This window comes from Mustela putorius, unplaced genomic scaffold (genome assembly GCF_011764305.1).
Source record: "Mustela putorius furo isolate JIRA1106 unplaced genomic scaffold, ASM1176430v1.1 tig00000228_pilon_pilon_pilon, whole genome shotgun sequence".
NCBI classification, from domain to species: domain Eukaryota; kingdom Metazoa; phylum Chordata; class Mammalia; order Carnivora; family Mustelidae; genus Mustela; species Mustela putorius.
In genome coordinates this window covers 10412751-10431541 of record NW_025421322.1, presented here as the reverse complement: position 1 = coordinate 10431541, position 18791 = coordinate 10412751, and the positions used below count along the sequence as shown (strand labels likewise).

The window sequence follows — 18791 nt, the reverse complement described above, 5'->3', positions numbered from 1 at the left end:
TCTATATTTTCTGTTCTTGTTTATATATTACTGTTTTTGTTTTTTTTTTAATTTTAAATTTTTTATTTTTTTTAATTTTTTATAAACATATAATGTATTTTTATCCCCAGGGTACAGGTCTGTGAATCGCCAAGTTTACACACTTCACAGCACTCACCATAGCACATACCCTCCCCAATGTCCATAACCCACCCTCCTCTCCCACACCCCCTCCCCGCAGCAACCCTTCTGTTTGTTTTGTGAGATTAAGAGTCACTTATGATTTGTCTTCCTCCCAATCCCATCTTGTATATATTACTGTTTTAATGTTATATTCCACAATACCACTTTATTGTGCTTGAAATACAACAAAATTATAGAGTGCAAATTGGGTTACTTCTAGTATTTGTGGAATATTTAGACCAAGGCTTCAAAAGAATTTCCTCATATTCAGCTCCAAACGATAACCATTATGCAGCCACTGGAGCAGATAGTCCAAACTTCATTTTGTCGGAATCTGAGGATGGAGTTAGAAAAGTCGTCTCAGAGAGCCTGCATTAACACTCCTCTGAATAAGGTATGGCTGTGAAGTCGGAAATCTAGTTCCCTTAGAGGAAAATGCCTGCTGTGTGAGAGAATTTTATCCAAAAACTTCATGACTGTGAAGTCGGAAATCTAGTTCCCTTAGAGGAAAATGCCTGCTGTGTGAGAGAATTTTATCCAAAAACTTCATGATAAGAAAATGTATAGTTGAAAAACAGCTTTTAGACAAAAACAAAACAAAACAAAATAAAAAACCCTCAGGTGGCAAACGTCCTCATAGTTTTTATAGTTGTCAAAATAATGAAAATTACACATGAAATACACATCATCAGTAGCATTTTACCAATGGTAATTTTATATACTCAATAAGCAGCAGTATACAATTGGTTTCCAAATCTTAGAATTTTTCTTTTCCGAACTTTTAATAAGAAGTTTTAAGAGTTTGGGGGCAGTTGAAATGTACTTTTTAAATACCCCTTCTGTCCAGACCACCAAATGTTTGGTGACTTTCAATTATTATAACTTGAAGTTTTAGACTTCCTGATTCCCAAGTTCACCTTACCATTCTTTCCACCGACTCCCAACAGGAAGTCAGTCAGTCCTGCGTTCGAGTTTTTACACCTATATTCATTTGCCTTCCACTTTGAATTTGCCAAACTCAAGTGCCTTTTCTCAATACTACGAACAGGTATATTGGCTGTTGATTCTCACATGATGTGGGGATAATTCTGTGTAAGACAAAACTTTGTCAATGGGAACCCCTGCTCATGGAAGTGCTGCCGAACTTCAAGTCACTCTGTTCAGAGGTAAGAGGAGCAGAATTCCATCTGGTCCCTGCTAAAGTGGTCTCAGTGAAGATGCTCCCTTAGGATTCCTAGAATGTTCCTTTTTATCCCCAATACCTACAACATTTCCCTAGTACACAGTAAGAACACAGTTAATTTCTATTGAATTATTTGCTTTACAAATGCACTGTATGATCTGATCTCTCAGGCTAGAGGTTTTCAGAGAACTATGGTTCACTTTCCATCATCACAACAAGGATGCTCTGATGACTTTTTGTGCCCATTTTGGGGGCATGTTGGTATCTAACAAAATTACATTGCATTTAATTTTTTTTTTAATTTTTTAAAATATTTTATTTATTTGACAGAGATTGCAAGTAGGCAGAGAGGCAGGCAGAGATAGAGGGGGAAGCAGGCTCCCTGCTGAGCAAAGAGCCCAATGTGGGGCTTGAACCCAGGACCCTGAGATCATGGCCTGAGCCAAAGGCAGAGGCTTAACCCACTGATCCACCCAGGCATCCATGCATTTATTTTCTGACCAAGAAATTCTACTCCTAAAATTTTCCTTGAAGATAAAACAATATGAAAACATATGCATAATGCATTATTATTTTAAATTGTAAAATACTGGAAAAACAATACATATGGGAGCATTGCTGAATAAATTATGGTACATCCACACAACGGATGCAGATCTAAAAAAAAAAACTTTCGAGAACTGGAGTTATTTTCAGTGTGTATACATATGCATACACACATATACACACACTGGATTATATATGTGCATGTTTGTGTGTATATATAAGTGTACATACACACACACACATAATAGAGGATACCCAGAAATAATGAAATTGATTTCCTGTAGGGATAGGGGGAATTGGGTTCAAAGAGACAAAATTCTGCAGAGTTTGACTTTTGAATCCTTTATCTTTTTTTTTTTTTTAAAGATTTTATTTATTTATTTGACAGAGAGAGAGATTACAAGTAGGCAGAGAGAGAGAGGAGGAAGCAGGCTCCCCGCTGAGCAGAGAGCCCGATGCGGGACTCGATCCCAGGATCCTGAGATCATGACCTGAGCCGAAGACAGTGGCTTAACCCACTGAGCCACCCAGGTGCCCCCTTTTGAATCCTTTAAATGCTTACATATACAAAAAGTAAAATTAAAGACAGAAAAAATGAAATTGAATATAAATAAAATAAATCAATTCTATTTCAAATTCTTAACCACATAGGATAAAAAGTGTACATAAGTCTTGAATACAATATTTTGATTAAATATCTTCAGTCTAAAGACAAAAAAACCTGCAAAGGAATATTCTACTTTTGTTGTATAGGTGTAGCAATTCTTAAACTATAATGGGTATATTGTCAGAATAAGCATATCAGTAATATATTGGTATCCTCACAGTGGGAGAAGATACAAACATGGAGTGAGGGAAGACAAGGAAGAAGTCTGTAATGTTAGACTGCTATTAGAGATGTTAGTGTGCATTCATGATGTGGATTTACTTCCTGTCTCCTAAAGGCCCTAGAAGCAAAGCGATCGAAGCAGCAGCAAGCACATCTAACATTTAGATTTCTGGGTGCCTGGGTGTCTCAGTTGGTTAAGCGTCTGCCTTTGGCTCAGGTCATGACCTTAGAGGCCTGGGATCCAGCCCTGCCCTCTGCTCTCTGCTCAGTGGGAAGCCTGCTCCTCCCTCTCCCTCTTCCTCTGTTCTCTCTCAAATAAATACAATCTTTAAAAAAATAAAAATAAAAATTCGGATTTCAGAATATCATTCTTCTTGAAAAGAAACCTGACTACTTGGAGAAAAGGCTGCTTCTAGGATTGGGTTACAAAAAGTACAGGTAAATCTGGAACAGGGCCAAGCACCCAAGAAAATGAAGAAATGTACAGAAGTCAATTTGACAGGGTACTCACTGGTTATATAAAGGACAGAAATAGATTATAACACTTCAAACTAAAAAAAAAAAAAATCCATTAGTAAATGCCAACTAATAAATGTGCTGAGAATGAAAGAAAAATCATTTTACAACAATTTCTTTAATTCAGGCAAGAATCCTCAATGGATACTAAAAACCTGAAAATCTAGAGAACAGAATAACTACAGTATTAAAGTATTTCCCCATACATACTGTATTAATAACAAAGGGAAAATGATAGTAATGCAAAAGCATAGTGGACATCATATTAGTCAGTTAATCCAAGCTATTATAACCAATAAAGGGATAAACATATATATGTGCTTCTTCATATGCAGAGAACACAGCATCACTTCTGTGGTTTTCTTGCCAAAAATGCGTAACCTAATCATAGGAAAAAATTTAGACAAAGCCATGCTGATGAACATTCTGTAATCCTGAGCTCTTCAAACACATCACTCATAAAACACGAAGAATGACTAATGAACTCTTAAAAGTTAAAGAAGATTAAAAACTAACTGTAATGCAGGATCCTGGACTGGATAATCGATCAGGAAAAATAATGCTTTGATGGACATGATTAGGACCATTGGTGAAATTAAAAGTGGATGGACGTTGTGGTGGAAGGGGGAGATAGTGGGGAGAGAAAAAAAAATAGTTCTTTAAACATTCTAATACCTCTTGGTTAAGAAATCCACATATTGCTCTTGGGTATATACCAAGGAATTAAATTGGTGGTCAACAGCTTAGCTTTAGCAGATACTGCCAAGAAAAATGTCCAAAGTTGTTTCACTTCACATTTTAAGACAGACTTTACTCTTAGGAATTGCCAAAGTTTTGTCTTTTTCGTTGAACTTTTTCGATTTGTAGTTGATTATATATTGTGTGACTGAGACATCCATTAGATCTGTGTATTATACAAACCTTCCACCCTGTTGCTTGCCTTTTCACTTCTAATGATTTTTGATGAAAAGTTCTTAAAATTTTAATGTAGTAGAGCTCATTTCTTTCCCTCGTGAGTGCTTTTGTGTCCCATTTAACAAATGTATTCATACTCAATGTTCATGAAGATATTCTGTATTGCTTTACTATTTTACCTTTTCCATTTAGAGCTACAATCTGTAATTTTTGTATGTGGTGTGAGATGGATCAAGATTATTTGTTCATTACACATATCCAATTAATCCAGCACCATTAATTTAAGAGAGCATACTCTCCACTAAGCAAGTGCCATCTTTTCAAAAAGAATAATTTTCTGGACCCTTGATTGTGATTCTCTCTTCTGTAAATCCTTTTGACCAATATCACATTGTCTTACTTAGCTTTTTAATCACAGTATCTGGTGTTCAAGACTAAAGCCTCATTCTTCAGTGCTTCCTTGGCTATTCTTTGTCTTTAAATTTCCACATAAATTTAGAATCAACTTAATTTCCAAAAATAAACCTGGCCAAGATTTTCATTGCCAATAGAGATTGATTTGGGGAACTGACATCTTTCAGTATTGTCTTTCAGTTATGAATATGGTATATAAAGACTGGTCTTTTTTGCTATATATGCAGTATTTTCAATGGTATTACAAAGGACAATACTCTAAGCTTCATTTTCTAATTATTGGTTGTACATGAAAAAATGAAACATTTTTATATTGAACTTGTATTTGGTGAACTTGCTTAATCTAAAAACTAATTCTAAAGTTGGATCTTTTTGAAATTTTCCACGTCCACAATCATGTCATATACAAATGACATTTGAAGTTCTTCCTTCCCAAACCTTAGGCCTCCTTTGTTGCTTTTTCACTGGTTGAAACTTCCGGAACCAGGTTGCATAGAAGTGCTGATAGCAGTTATTGCCAGGCTTCCTACCTCTGGGAGGAAACTTTCGGCAAATCACTATTAAACATAATGTTTCCTGTACATCTGTCAAGAATAATCTTTTTAATCATTAATGGTTAAGGAAGAACCTTTCCTAGTTTCAGTTTTTATGCTAAAACTGGCTGTGAAATTAACTAAAAGCTTCTTTTGCTTCTACAGAGATGATCATGAAACTTTTTTTTTCCCTATAAATCTGGTAAATGGTATATTAAAATGTTAACAGCTCTTGCTTTCCTGGAATAAACTTAATTTGGTTATATTATCCTTTTATATATGGCTGATTTGATTTGTGGCTATTTTATGTAGGATTTTATAACTATATTCATAAGAGACTGTTTTAGAACTTTACTTCCTTGTAAGTATTGTAAAGTTTTGGTATCAAGGTCACGCTGGCCTCAAAATGCAATATCTGAAGTTCTCTCTTAACACCCTGGGGAAAGTTCATCTAATTAAGGCTGACTTTTTCCCCTTAATACTTAAAAGAATTACCTAGTGGAATCATCTGGACCTGCCTCTCTGCCTACTTGTGATCTCTGTCAAATACATAATAAATGAAATCTTTAAAAAAAAAAAATAACGTAATTTAAAAATATCAAATGACTTACGTACTTCTTCAAAAGCCAAGTACCCTCTTTTCCTCATTTTTTAAACTATCATGCTCTCTCTACTTGAATGCATCCTTCTATCATTACTATTACCACCACCACCACACTACCCGAAACTACTAAAAGCATTTTTTACACATAAACCATAGTAGTAGGCTTAATCAAAGACTTCTTAGATATGAAAGTAACTTGATTTATTCAATAAATCCAAACTCAAATTTGTATTTAAGTATTTGATTTTATTTGGTATACATCACTATGACCTTATTGTAACTGAAATCCAATACAGGATTTTTTAAATTATTTATTTTCTTTTAATTTTTAGTCAACTCCACAAAGACAATAATACTGCTGTGGAAGACCAAAGGGGGAAAAATGATACATTTATTTACAATTCTCTATATTGTAAACATTTAATCTATATACTGTTACTAACTTATAATGAGAGAGCTTTATATAGACAAGGAATTGATGCCCACATTTCTATTCACATTCAGCGATAGCATATTAAATAGATCAGATTTTGTTTTCCATTAGCATTATGCTTTTTTAGATAATTATCTAAACTTTCAAAAGATCTAAATATATTCAAGACCTATACAACTAAAACTACTAAAGCCAACATATTTGGCTTATAATTTCCATTTTAGAATAATTTAAAGTGCTATAAGCAACCTGGCAATCAACACTTTCTATAAGAACAAAACTACCTTTAAACATTAATTTACAAGAAAATATACAATGTTTATCTGGAATAGCTGAAATTTCAGCACAAGGTCACTGTCACATGTATAACAGCAGGATTTTTTTTTCTTTTTTGCATAACATGAAGCTTTGAAATTAACTGATGAATGACCACCACAATGGCATATTATTGGTTTCCTACAAAAGAGGATAAGAACTACTAGTATATTCTATCTTGTCTTTTTTTTTTTTGAGGTCACTTGACAGTAAGTTTGCATATTCAACAAGTCTACTGAGTTACAATATTGTCTACTATAATCATTGCCCTTTTATAACAGCAAATGCTAATGGTAGTAATAATATATACCACTCAAAAAAACACACTTTTTTTTTTCCCTTTTGAACAGGAACCTATATTTTGGGAGTTGGTGTGCAAGAAGGCTAAAACAACAGAACTATAAAACAGTGTATCTGACACAATATGTTGAAGAAATATGCATCTGTTTCATAGTTTTTGTACTTATGATAATGCCCTGCTAAGCTACAAATATGTAAATAGTATATTTTCTCGATTGATATATTAAGTCCACTAGAATCAAGTTCTCATTCTCCTTTGTATTATATAACTTTACCAGATAATCCAATCATGAAAGCATATGCCCAAACCTGCAGATCATGTGCACTGTGGTCTATTACAACCAGAATTCTCTTCAATTTTCATTTTTATTAAAATGAAATTGAGAATACCTGAAAATTAATAAAGAGAATGTTGTAGTATGAATTAAAACTAGAACTCAGTGGTTAATGGACTATTCATTATTTTGGCATGTGTTTTTTCCTTCACAAGAATGACTAAGTTGAGCCTGTCCAAAAGTCATCTGTTGCAACCTCACAAATACCTCACAGCATTATCTAGTCTTTATTCTCTCAATGTCCCAATTAGACTGCTCTAGTAAAACAATCAACAGAGTTTTAAAAATAATAAACCAAAAGAGGTTCAAAAAAAGAGCACCATCCTATTAGGAGACTGAGATAACACGGACTGTAGATGAGGTGGTTACTATGATTAAAATGCTGCCAAAATTCTGACAAAACCCAAGCTGTTATACTGCATGGACCCACACCATGGTCTAAACCCAAAAAACCCTGGGACAGAAACATGATTTTAAAAATAAATTCTAAAATTATAGCTGTAAAAAATGGTGATACGATTAATTTTAAAGCACAAGTGACATGTTACATTGTATTGCTTCTTGAACTTTCCAAACAATGCTTGTCCATGTCAGGTTTGGGCCATTATCCTGCTAAGACAGAGAGCATTACATTTATTCAAAAGCCCAGATTTCAATGTCTTGAATAAAGAAATCTTCCTTCTTAGAAAGTGTATGATTCCCAAATGTTTTACAAGAATGGCTTCTTCCATGGTAGAGATCTCCATCAAGCCAAAGGGCAAATTCTCCCCTGCAATACATAAAAGAAAACAGTTTTAGCAATAATCTCTTAATACTTATGCCCTAAGTTGTAAGATAAATATTGCAGGAGTTGTAAAATAATAATTTTAATGTGACATTTCAATATTCAAAACTCTAAAATCATTTGTTTTTTCAAAACCCTTTCCTACTCCTTTTCATACTAGTACAAAGCAATTTTGTTTTGCTCACATCCCAGTATAAAAATCACTTAGTGCACAGATTAAGCAACAAAATGAATCCTCTAAAATTAATTTCACATGGAATTCTTTTTACTGTACAGGTGCCACTCTGTTACTCTTTGCCTGGTATTACGAGTTTCTCTTTGGTAAATGGTTTTAATATATTTGACATGAGTTAAATATTTAATGTATTTAACATGAAAACTCCTTCTCATCTAACATTAACATGCATGGTTAATATTAAGAGTTCAATCTCTAATTCACAACTTAGGAAACTTTAGACTTCAGTTTGCTCAAGGTCCCATATATAATATTTGTTGAAACCAGAATCTAAATCAGGTCTAACTCCAAAGCCTATACTTAGGTCCATCACATCATGATTTACATTTGGGGGCTCCTGTTTGTAATTCTGGAATATCAAAGTCCGTGTTGCTCTAGGTTTCTGAGCCTGTACTCTCCTTCTTCAAAGACTGTAAACTGGTCTTAAGTTGCTATCGAATGACCCAATATTTAGTTTAGCTAACTGCAATCATGTGGTATAATCAAAATCAAGTTCCAGCAGACATCTAATGACATTACGTATGTTATTTTCAAAGATTCAAGGCATCTTTAACAGCTTGAAATTATCAGCCATTTGCCTATGAGGACTTCCTGGAGAGCTAACTGAATCATATTACGACTACCAGTTGGAGTAAGGCTGAATGACTGCCTGCACCCCACCAATAAAAAAAGGTGTAATTGGAACATATAAACATATGCTGATTCCCACAACTAAGAATAACATGGTTTTTAGTTATCTGGTTAGGTCCCTCAGAGAAAGCTATAATAACCATGGTAATTTTTTAATCACTGAAATCATGTCTTCCAAACACCTACCTATAGAAAAGCTTAAGAGAAATTTGTTAGAATCACTCAGGATAATGAATATTCTTGCATACTAACAAAATTCTGCAGCCTAAATCAATTATTGTAAACCCTCAGCTGTGGGAAACAAATAGTACTTTTATAAGTTTGGGAATTATTTAGCATACTTTATATCTGATCCTGAAGGATGGAAAGAAATACCAAAAGAAGGAGTCAACGTTTGCTAAGAAGCACTATTTGAAAGTCTAGGCTAGGAGAAGTAGAGCAAACTACTTCCAAACACTGTCTTTTAAAGACTGAATAAAGTTGGGGTGCCAGAATAAACAAAAGTTCTCATAGTGCTTGCTATGTAAAGGGAATCAAATTAATGACTGAAGCATCCTGTTAAAAACAAAGTAAATAAGAAAACAAATTCCTATTATTCTCCTACGTATCAATCCAAATAGTCTCCAGGGTAGAATAAAAAGGAAACAATTGGATCTATTTAATACACTGGGAGAAACAACATACCATTGTGTTTTTTAAAACATTTGAGAAGGTCTAAGATATTAGTGTACTTCACTTTCAAATATCAAGGAGTCACTCTACTCTAAAAGATGGGTTTTAATCAAAAGGGAATCAACAGCATTTTAAAATGAATAAACAAATATTTTATCAATAGTTTCACATACTACATGTAAGCACCTCCCTGTAAAAGTATTTTCTTAATCATAATATACAAATTAAGATATTCTAATGTCCAAACTTTCCAAAAATAACTGATTTTATAAATAACACAGATGAATAGTTTTGTTAAACACCTCATGGTAAAATATTCAAGAGACTTACCCTCCACCACCAAAAGCTAGTGAATCCATGTCTCCTTTGATAAAAAACATATTATCTCCTGTCCACTTAAAGACCTACGTAAATAAAAAGAAAGCTTTAAATATGTAGATGAAAACAGTTACTATATAGAGTTAGTTCTCCTAAATCCCAAGTACTTAACAAAGCCTAGATTGACAGTAAGAGGAATAGTACAGTATGAACAAAAGACTGGGTACAAGGGTCTGATGCTTTTGGGCTTCAGTAGTTTTATGACTAAGTTTGAAAGCACACAACTTTCATTTCCAATTCCTCAAATCTTATTATCTTTTTATACATAGTTCTCTTTTCTTTGTCAAGAACTGGGTGGTTAGTGAAAAAAGTTGAAGCAGAAAATCAGTTAAAAAATTAATATACAGATACCATTAACTTTTATCATTAAACATAAATGTACACTAATTTGATAATACTTTGATATAAGGCCAAGGTCTTTTCTTTGGATACAGATTTGCCTATCATCATTCTTAGGTAAGCCTACTACATATGTTTATGGTTTCTAGTTTCAATTTTTTTAAAGAGCAATGAGGACATAAAAACACTTAAGAAGTCCAAGAGCAAAATTTCTAGATGTTCATATTCTTAAATATCTTTTTTACTAATCTTCCATGGGAATTTCACTTAAACCTAATAAACAGCCATTTCTAGTGCTGCACCTCACCTTTTCCTAAGTATTCATTATACTTTTCAATAAAATAAACTTTTAAAAATTTTTTTCAATAAAATAAACTTTAACATTCGCTTTTTCATAGTTAGAAAACATGAAATTTGTAACATTATCTGGTAGAAATAGCATAGAAAGATTTAAGAATAAGCACAACTGACGCTTAAAAAATCTGTAACGGGAACCTGGGTGGTTCAATCAGTTGGCCTCTGGCTCCTCCTGGTTTTGGCTGAGATCATCATCTCATAGGTGGTGAGATCCAGCCCCACGTCAGGCTTCATGCTTAGTGGGGAGTTTGCTGCTCTGCCTCTCTCTCCCCCTGCCCTCACCCCCACCCTGCTCACACTTTCTAAAATGAGTAAATAAATCTTTAAAAAAGAAATCTGTAACAATTATAAACTTCCCTTAGCTGCAGGCATCGGTTATACTTTATGAGGGAACAGAAAGCACTGGTTAATCTGGTGAGCCAGTGAAGCACAAGACATCTAGTGTATTATCAAACCCTTCCTATTCTGCTCATCATAGACACTATTTTTAAAGACTACTTTTTTAACCAACTGTGCTGATTCCTTTTTCAAGATTATAATTTCACTCTTAGGAAAGGTTTGACACACTGAACTTTAATGTATCTAAGATGCTACGACTGCATGCAATGTTTTAACGACTGCATGCAATGTTTTAAACAGTCAACATATTGATTGAAATTCATGTACATCTCTACATTTTAGATCTTACTGGCAATGGAAAGATTTGTTAATTTGTTAATTTGTTAATTTCAGTTAATCTAGCCATAAAAAAGAAAAAGAAATCAGGTAATTAACTGATTTAAACCCAAATGATTTATTTTTTAAGTTTTCAATACTTACATCATGCAACTTAGTAAATGAAAGTTTCTAAGAATTTCACAAAGGCAATTCAGAACAGTAATAATGATGTATACTCCTTACTGAGACTATGTCTGATACTATGTCAAGTGTTGTATATATGATTCTCATTTAATATTTAAACAATCTTGTTACATTTTATGGTTCCCATTCTATCCATAGGAAAGCTGGACCTCAAAATGGTCAAAAAGTGCTAAGTTACAGTTAGTAAAAGATAAGAGTCAAATGCAAGTGTGTATGACTCCAAAGTGCATGTTCTTTTCATTATGCCATCTATCTCTTTATAAACTGGATTTTGGAATAATTGTCCTTACCTCAAACTCTGGACAGAACGTAAAAACAAAGGTCTCTCCAGTACCATAAAAGCCATCACTCACTTTAAATGGCTCAGATGCTAATGCACCAAAAACCTAAGGATTAAAAAAAGGCATGCTCAATGACATGACTATTAATTTGCTTCATTAAGCATTACCTCACTATTTAGGTTTAAGTTAAGATGTAAAAACAACCAGAAATGTAATATAATTTTATCTACTTCTACTTAAAAAGGAAAACATGATTGGCTATTAAAAATTTGTATTATTGTCAAGTACAAAGCCTATCACATTCTCAATGGAAAATTTTTCCTAGTTTTGAAATCTAAAAGGATGCTTATTGGGGTGCATGGGTGGCTCAGTCATTAAGCGGCTGCCTGGGGCTCAGGTCATTATCCCAGGGTCCTGGACTGAACCCCACACTGGGCTCCCCACTCAGCAGGAAGCCTGCTTCTCCCTCTCCCACTCCCCCTGCTTGTGCTCCCTCTCTTGCTGTCTCTCTGTCAAATAAATAAATATAAATCTTCAATTAAAAAAATTTTTTTTAAATTAAAAAAGGATGCTTATTATGACAATTAAACAGTCTTAAAATGTGATTATTGGGCACCTGGGGTGGCTCAGTGGGTTAAAGCCTCTGCCTTCGGCTCAGGTCATAATCCCAGGGTCCTGGGATCGAGTCCCACATTGGGCTCTCTGCTCAGTGGGGAGCCTGCTCCATGCCCCCCCTGCCTGCCTCTCTGCCTACTTGTGATCTCTCTCTCTGTCAAATAAATAAATAAATAAAATCTTTATTTTTTTAAAGTGATTATCACATTTCAGGAGAACGTATATGCACAACACACATACAATAAGGATAACAAGTTACAGGGGGATTACAGGATTTAGGAAAGCAAAAACCCTTCTGCACAGGTAAACATTCTACTACTAAAATGGTATATGCTCTTTTTGTCTTCATTAGACAATAAATTCAATGAGGGAAGGCTTTTGGTCTAAATTGCTTGGGCCTGTAATGCTATGCTTTTACACAGAACAAGATACAAAACATAAATAACCTAAAAAAAAAAATGAGTGAATAAGGAACTGGGACAAGGTATTTCAATGCTCTGGGTCTAAGTTTCCACATCGTAAAATGGGAATGTAGAGAGTTTTATAGATGATTTCTATAGTCACTTTAACAATCTTAATTTTTGATAATCTATTGATAATCTGCTTTTACGGTATTTATATTTTTAAAATAGACTTTCTTATTGAAAGGTGTAAGCATATATATATACATATCTCATATAAATACAAACACACAGCTCAATGTGGAATTATCACAAAGCAGTCTCATTTGACCTTCAATTAGAACAAGAAACAGAACATCATTAGCACTTCAGAAGCTATCCCTGTGCTTCCTCAGCCACCACCTCCACTTCCCCAGGGAAGTTAAAAAGCCAGAATACCATAGATTTGTTTTGCCTGTTTATGAAATTTCCTTAAATCCATTTGTAAGACAGTTACTCCTCAGTGTCTGATTTCCAACTCAATATAACATTTGTGACATGAATCTATGCTATGGCACGTAGTAAGCAGTTTCTTCATTTTTGTGCTGCAATTACCTTTTACTGGGTGTATAACTTTGGGAAAGTTGATGAAATTCTTTCAGTCATAGTTACTCTTCTTTAGAACAGTGATGATAAAAGTATCAATCTCATAGGGTTTTGATGATTAAATAAGATAATGCACATCAATGATTATTCAAATATGTAGGAACAGCACAATAAAGATGTCAGGAGTAGTAGTGTTTTGTTTTTTAAATTAATATTGCTATTTTATCCTGTTATTACTCTCCAATCTGAACTAAGTGACCTGAATTAGATGTTTCAGGAATGAACCCAAACCAATACCAATATTTCTCCTGCTTACCTATGGTTTTATTCTTGATATCTTCTTCACACAATTATCTTTAACTTTCAAAACTATGCTTTAAGACTCTGTAATTTTCACCCTATCCATGAATTTCATTCTCACCTTGTCCAAATAGAAATGAACACCCCTTATGCTCTCTCTAGGTTCTCACTACATTTGGCATATTTGGCTTATTCCAGGAGATACTAGTAGTATACCTAAATATTCTTTTTTACCAGACTATAATCCCTTAAAGGATTCATGCTCCTATCTGTCCTCTGTAGCACTCAAAAATGTCTTCTATATTAGAAGTACTAATAAAATTATCAGATAAACTTAATAAAAATGTACTAATGGAAATAATTTTTATGAAAAATACATTAAATGTTTCTTTTAACTGTAAGCTCTTAAAGGGTAAGGTGTCCATTTAGTTATTTTTCATACCTGCCCATCACTGTCTTTAATCACCATCAGCACTGGGGTGTCTAAACCTGTCATTGTTCGATAAAGAGTCTTCAAGCTTGTGCCATGCTTCCCAGTGCCATAAACAAGAGTCCATGGATAGCCAATTGTTCTTGGTGGAAGATGCTTGGTAAGCTTTGAAAAATAAAATGTTAACATTTTACTTGATAGCTTACTGTCAATATACAAGACAGTAATGTCAGCTGAAATGGAATGGTACTTTATAAAATGTAGCCTACAAAAATAACAGTAGAAATTATTCTCAAAGATACAGAGATGCATAAAGAATAACTGTATACTTCTCAGAATGAAACAGTAATTGTGCACCAGGAAAAGAAAAGAACATGCCAAGTAAGGACATGGATTAGAAGAGAGACAAGAAATAGGGTTTACTTATTGTTTTTACCCTCTGCTAATTTAAGCAAAAATACTGAATGGACTGTTAGATTATTAACAAACTCTCAAATAATGGGCCCTAGAAACTGAGCTTCAACATTTTATAGCTGTGTGACTTTGAGAAAGATACTAAATTTCTCTATGCCTAAATTTTTTCACTCATAAAATACACACAATAAGAGTATCCAACTCTGATAGGTCCTGTAAAAAACACATGACATAATCACATAAACCAAGTAACTACTATACAGTAAGAAATCAAAATTTTGGCTATTATAAGATCTCATCTAAATTGCTATTTTTTATTTTAATGTCTGCTCCTAACATCTTCTGTTGCACTAGTTGCTATATTTTGTTTACTTTTATTCACAGGAAAGGAAAACTAATAGCAGTAACCTACTTCTTTAGCTAGAAAACAACTGAAAAGAGGCTGTTTTACTCTTATGGACATCCACTCAGAAATGCACATATGTATGTCATACCTTTTCAATTTGATCTGGCAGTAAGAGTTCACTGGGATCACTTAGGTTTGGTCGAAAAGATTCAGACTCCAGGTCTGCTTTCAATGGAGCAATCTGCTTTGAATTTAGGTCTTCTCTTGTAGTAATCTAAAGAAGTAAACAGCAGCAGCATGTTAATATAAAACTGCAACATACATTAAACAATATCTGCCTTTTGCGAGAAATAAAACTTTGTACCTTAAAAGAGTGGGCTAAAACTTTAATTTAGGATTTTAGAAGTCAAAAGATGGTCCATCTAATAACAGTAGTATATCCAAGGTAGGAAAAGATTTTTTAAATATAAACAGACATTTTTCTCAACCACTATATGATGGAAAGATAATGATTAACACCCCTATTTCTGTGTGAAAGGAAAAGTCACATGCAAACTTTAATTTTCCTGCTGAAGGGCAAAAGTGAGCAGCTAGCTTGCTATTTATCAGTGCTATTTAAAATATGTGGGATTTTTTATTTTCATGGTAAACATAAAATTTGCCAGAAATAATTAAGAAAACTTTCTGGGTGCCAAAATTTTAAAGAATGATCCAAAGAAATATAGCTTTTTATCAGTATGTGTGCATATATAGATTTATTTGCTTCACTGAAAAATTACCATTACTTAGAAAATGACTTCCTTCTTATTACTTTCAAAACACTTTTTGTAAATAGAGTTGGACCACAGAAGAAATTTAAAGGTCAATTTGTTCATATCTATATTTTAAAAATTAGATAAATGTGACGCATTAAAAAAGAATATATGCTTTTGCAGGATGGATATGATCCTAAAACGATATTCTTAAAATGATAATGTCAATACCTCAAAACAAACTTGGATACAATCTATTCTGTTGAAACTTGTTCATATTTTATTATTAATTATTTTATAAAGTACCATTATTACTTTTATTTTAATATATAAAATGCAGTAACATTGGGATATAAAAGATATAAAACATAACTATTATTGATGTAACTTTTAAGTCGGAAAATAGAACTCTATTGGAGCAGATAACTAAAATGTAGCAATGTACAGCAACTGATTCCATTAAGAATGAAATCTTGCTAAATTATTTTGTTCCTTTAACAGATTTCTTACCAAACCTAAACAGCATATATTTTCAACCAATACATGTTCTAGAACTGTATTGTTTTTTGATGAGAAGTTAAACTATATTAATTCCTTCACATCATCAGCATGTTTTACCCTTATTCTGATGATGTGAAAGGTCAAAAAAAAAAAAAATCCAAGGCAGCATGAGAAGCATTAAAAGAAAAGAAAAAATTCAGTAGTTCTAGCACAGCCATGAAAACATCATCTCATTAAGAAGAGGAAAGCACACAATACACAAAACTGAAAATTGAGTTCAATTGTATCACTTTGTTTCTTAAAAAAAAATAAAATCACAAAGATTATTTCATGGAATTTTAAATAATTTATCTAGTTCTGATGTCTAGGATATTATTCTCAAGTATTTCTAATACCAACCAGGAATACCTCAAAAACAAAAACAATTTATCTCATTAAAATATTTGATGTGAGGTTGATACAACTGAAATAACCTTAAAGAAGAGAAAATATTTAAGTCTTGTTATTCATTAAAAGGTTTTCAATTGTCTGATAGTACTTCATCTTTCAGATTTTATTTAGTAAAGATTCAAACTCAAACCCAAAACATTCTTCCAATTTTAAAATTAAATGAACACTTCTCATTGCTCTAAGAAACACACAATACTGAGAATAGTTCGACAGTGACAGAAAATTCCTCTGAATATTTTTAAAATGAAAAGATGACAGAAAAGATAGTCCTAGAGCTCTTCAAGGCAAAACTGGACTCTTTAAAAACAGAAAGGAATTTTCTGATAGGTTATTTTAGTGCCACAGTCAAAACAAATCCTTTAAAAATGAGATTTGCCCTGACGGAAGACACTAAAAACAGGGAGTGTTCATCTCTGGAGGGATTTAAACTACTGAATGGGGCACCTGGAGACGTCTGCAGAGTGTGCGTAGTTCTTCAGTATTTAGAGCATCGATCCTGCGGTGATACTCAGCCACTGACACTACCTGAATATGGAGACAGGAAGACAATAATTCCACTGACAGTTGAGAAAAAGAGCCAGAACAAAGCAAAACAAAAAAATGGAGAAATTTAAATGGAGAAAGAGAACTGTATTCAGGGTTTCTTTCCCCACTCCATGCTGAAAATCCAGGGGATACCAATATCAAGCTATAGTGAAATACACATGAATGAGTTTAAAACTGCTACATCCAACTGGTTCATAATATAAGGTTTATGAAATGCTTTATATAGACAGAATTTGATTGAATAAACAGAATTATAGTTGCTATTTATAAAGGAGATACTACAGAAAACAACATGCTTTGCTAACATCAAAGACAAAATCGAAGATAACATCTAAAATCATAACAGCAAGCACTTTACGAAGAAAAGGCAGTTTCAACTCTCCCCTCCAAATCAGTTTAGCTCAAACATTGTATCTTAAAGGCAATGCTGGAAGAATTTCTTCTAGGCAAAGATAAGAAACATACCCATGATATATGGTCTGTATCAGAAAAAGGAGGAGGAAGAATAAGAAATGAAGTACATTAAAAACCCAAGGTAGTAAGAAAAATAAGCTCTAGAAAGTAAAAATTAGATTTTCAAAAGTGTATCTAATCAACAGTACCTTCTCAGGCATGTATACTTCAGTCTTTCTACAGGACTCTTTTCAGTTTTTATCTTTATATTATTTCTTTATTGGTACTGTAATAGTTATCTGTGACTAAGACTTAATGGCTTCCCTACATTCTGAATTCCTAAGAAAAGTTCTTTACCTTCTTAAGTGCCTAGATCAGTCTCTTGCATAATGCAGGTGAAAGTTATATATGAAGAGGCGCATTATTATAAAAGTTCACAAAAACACACAAGTTTCCTCAGGTTGACACAATAGCTACAACTTTCTCAGATCATGACCTAATTCCTAAAACAGAAACCATAGAGCAGTGAACTCTGGTTGTGCCATAAATACGTGCTGACTCTCCTGAAATATGACAGATTGCTCTTGTGATCAACACAGTTGAACCACTGGCTTGGAAAGAGTTGACTTCTAACCTAGGTTTTAAAAAGGCTCTTCTAACCAACTAAAATAAACGAACCACCCATATACACTGAGGTAACTCTGACAAGTTATATAAGCCTGCTGAAAGCTATGAAAGACATGGGAATAGTAAAAAGGAAAAGAAACTGAATAGATATGTTTTCTCATAATATTGACTTTTACGAATTGACAATGCATGCAAGGTGATGGTTGATTCCACTCACAAAGAAACCTAAAATGGTTATGATCTCTAGAGCCCTAGAGGTTCAGATGTATCTGAGTTGGGGCCCTTCTTTATTTATTTCTTCATAAAACAATGGAATTAATAAGACCACATATAAAATAAATTTTTAAATGAAATAATATGAGGAAATAAAATGCACACATACAGGACATACTGTCCTGCACATAGTAAATGATAGCTATTATTGCTAGCGTTATTTTTGCTTAATTATTTTTCACAAATTACCCTAAGGACTAAAGGGTAACGTCTGAAGAGCTTCCTTATTTACTTACTTCTTGATTGATTGATAGTATTTATTTATTTATCCATAGTAAAATACTTCAGTTTTGAGAGCTCAACTATCTTGTATACCATGACTCTTCTGAAATTAATTTTAAATTTCAGGATTAGATAAAAATATTAAAGACCTTTCAATTAAGAACAAAACAAATTTCAATAAAGGTGAAAGAGAAATTAGATCTTAAAAATTTAAAAAATGTTTTTCTATGACCAAAAAAGAAATCTCCACAAAATATTAAATGGCCAGCTATATTTTTCTTTTTTTTCCCCAGGGTGTTCAATCTGATCAAGTC

At 33.2% G+C, this 18791-nt stretch overlaps 1 protein-coding gene across 14 annotated transcripts in view; it reads right to left on the bottom strand.

Annotated features, from left to right (window-relative positions):
• Nucleotides 1–5927: 5927 nt before the first annotated feature.
• The window catches only part of OXR1 (oxidation resistance 1), a 441010-nt gene continuing 428146 nt past the window's right edge, over nt 5928–18791 (bottom strand). For 10 of the 14 annotated variants that reach the window (XM_004771326.3, XM_045078042.1, XM_004771321.3 and 7 more), the window contains 6 exons: nt 16861–16941; nt 14862–14987; nt 13966–14118; nt 11632–11727; nt 9737–9810; nt 5928–7854 (listed from right to left, as the gene is read on the bottom strand). In XM_004771326.3, the coding sequence (XP_004771383.1) occupies nt 7719–7854; nt 9737–9810; nt 11632–11727; nt 13966–14118; nt 14862–14987; nt 16861–16941 (666 nt within the window). In that variant the 3' untranslated portion in view covers nt 5928–7718. The remainder of the gene's footprint in view (nt 7855–9736; nt 9811–11631; nt 11728–13965; nt 14119–14861; nt 14988–16860; nt 16942–18791) is intronic. The other 4 variants (XM_004771323.3, XM_045078046.1, XM_004771328.3 and 1 more) reach the window with 2 other exon arrangements.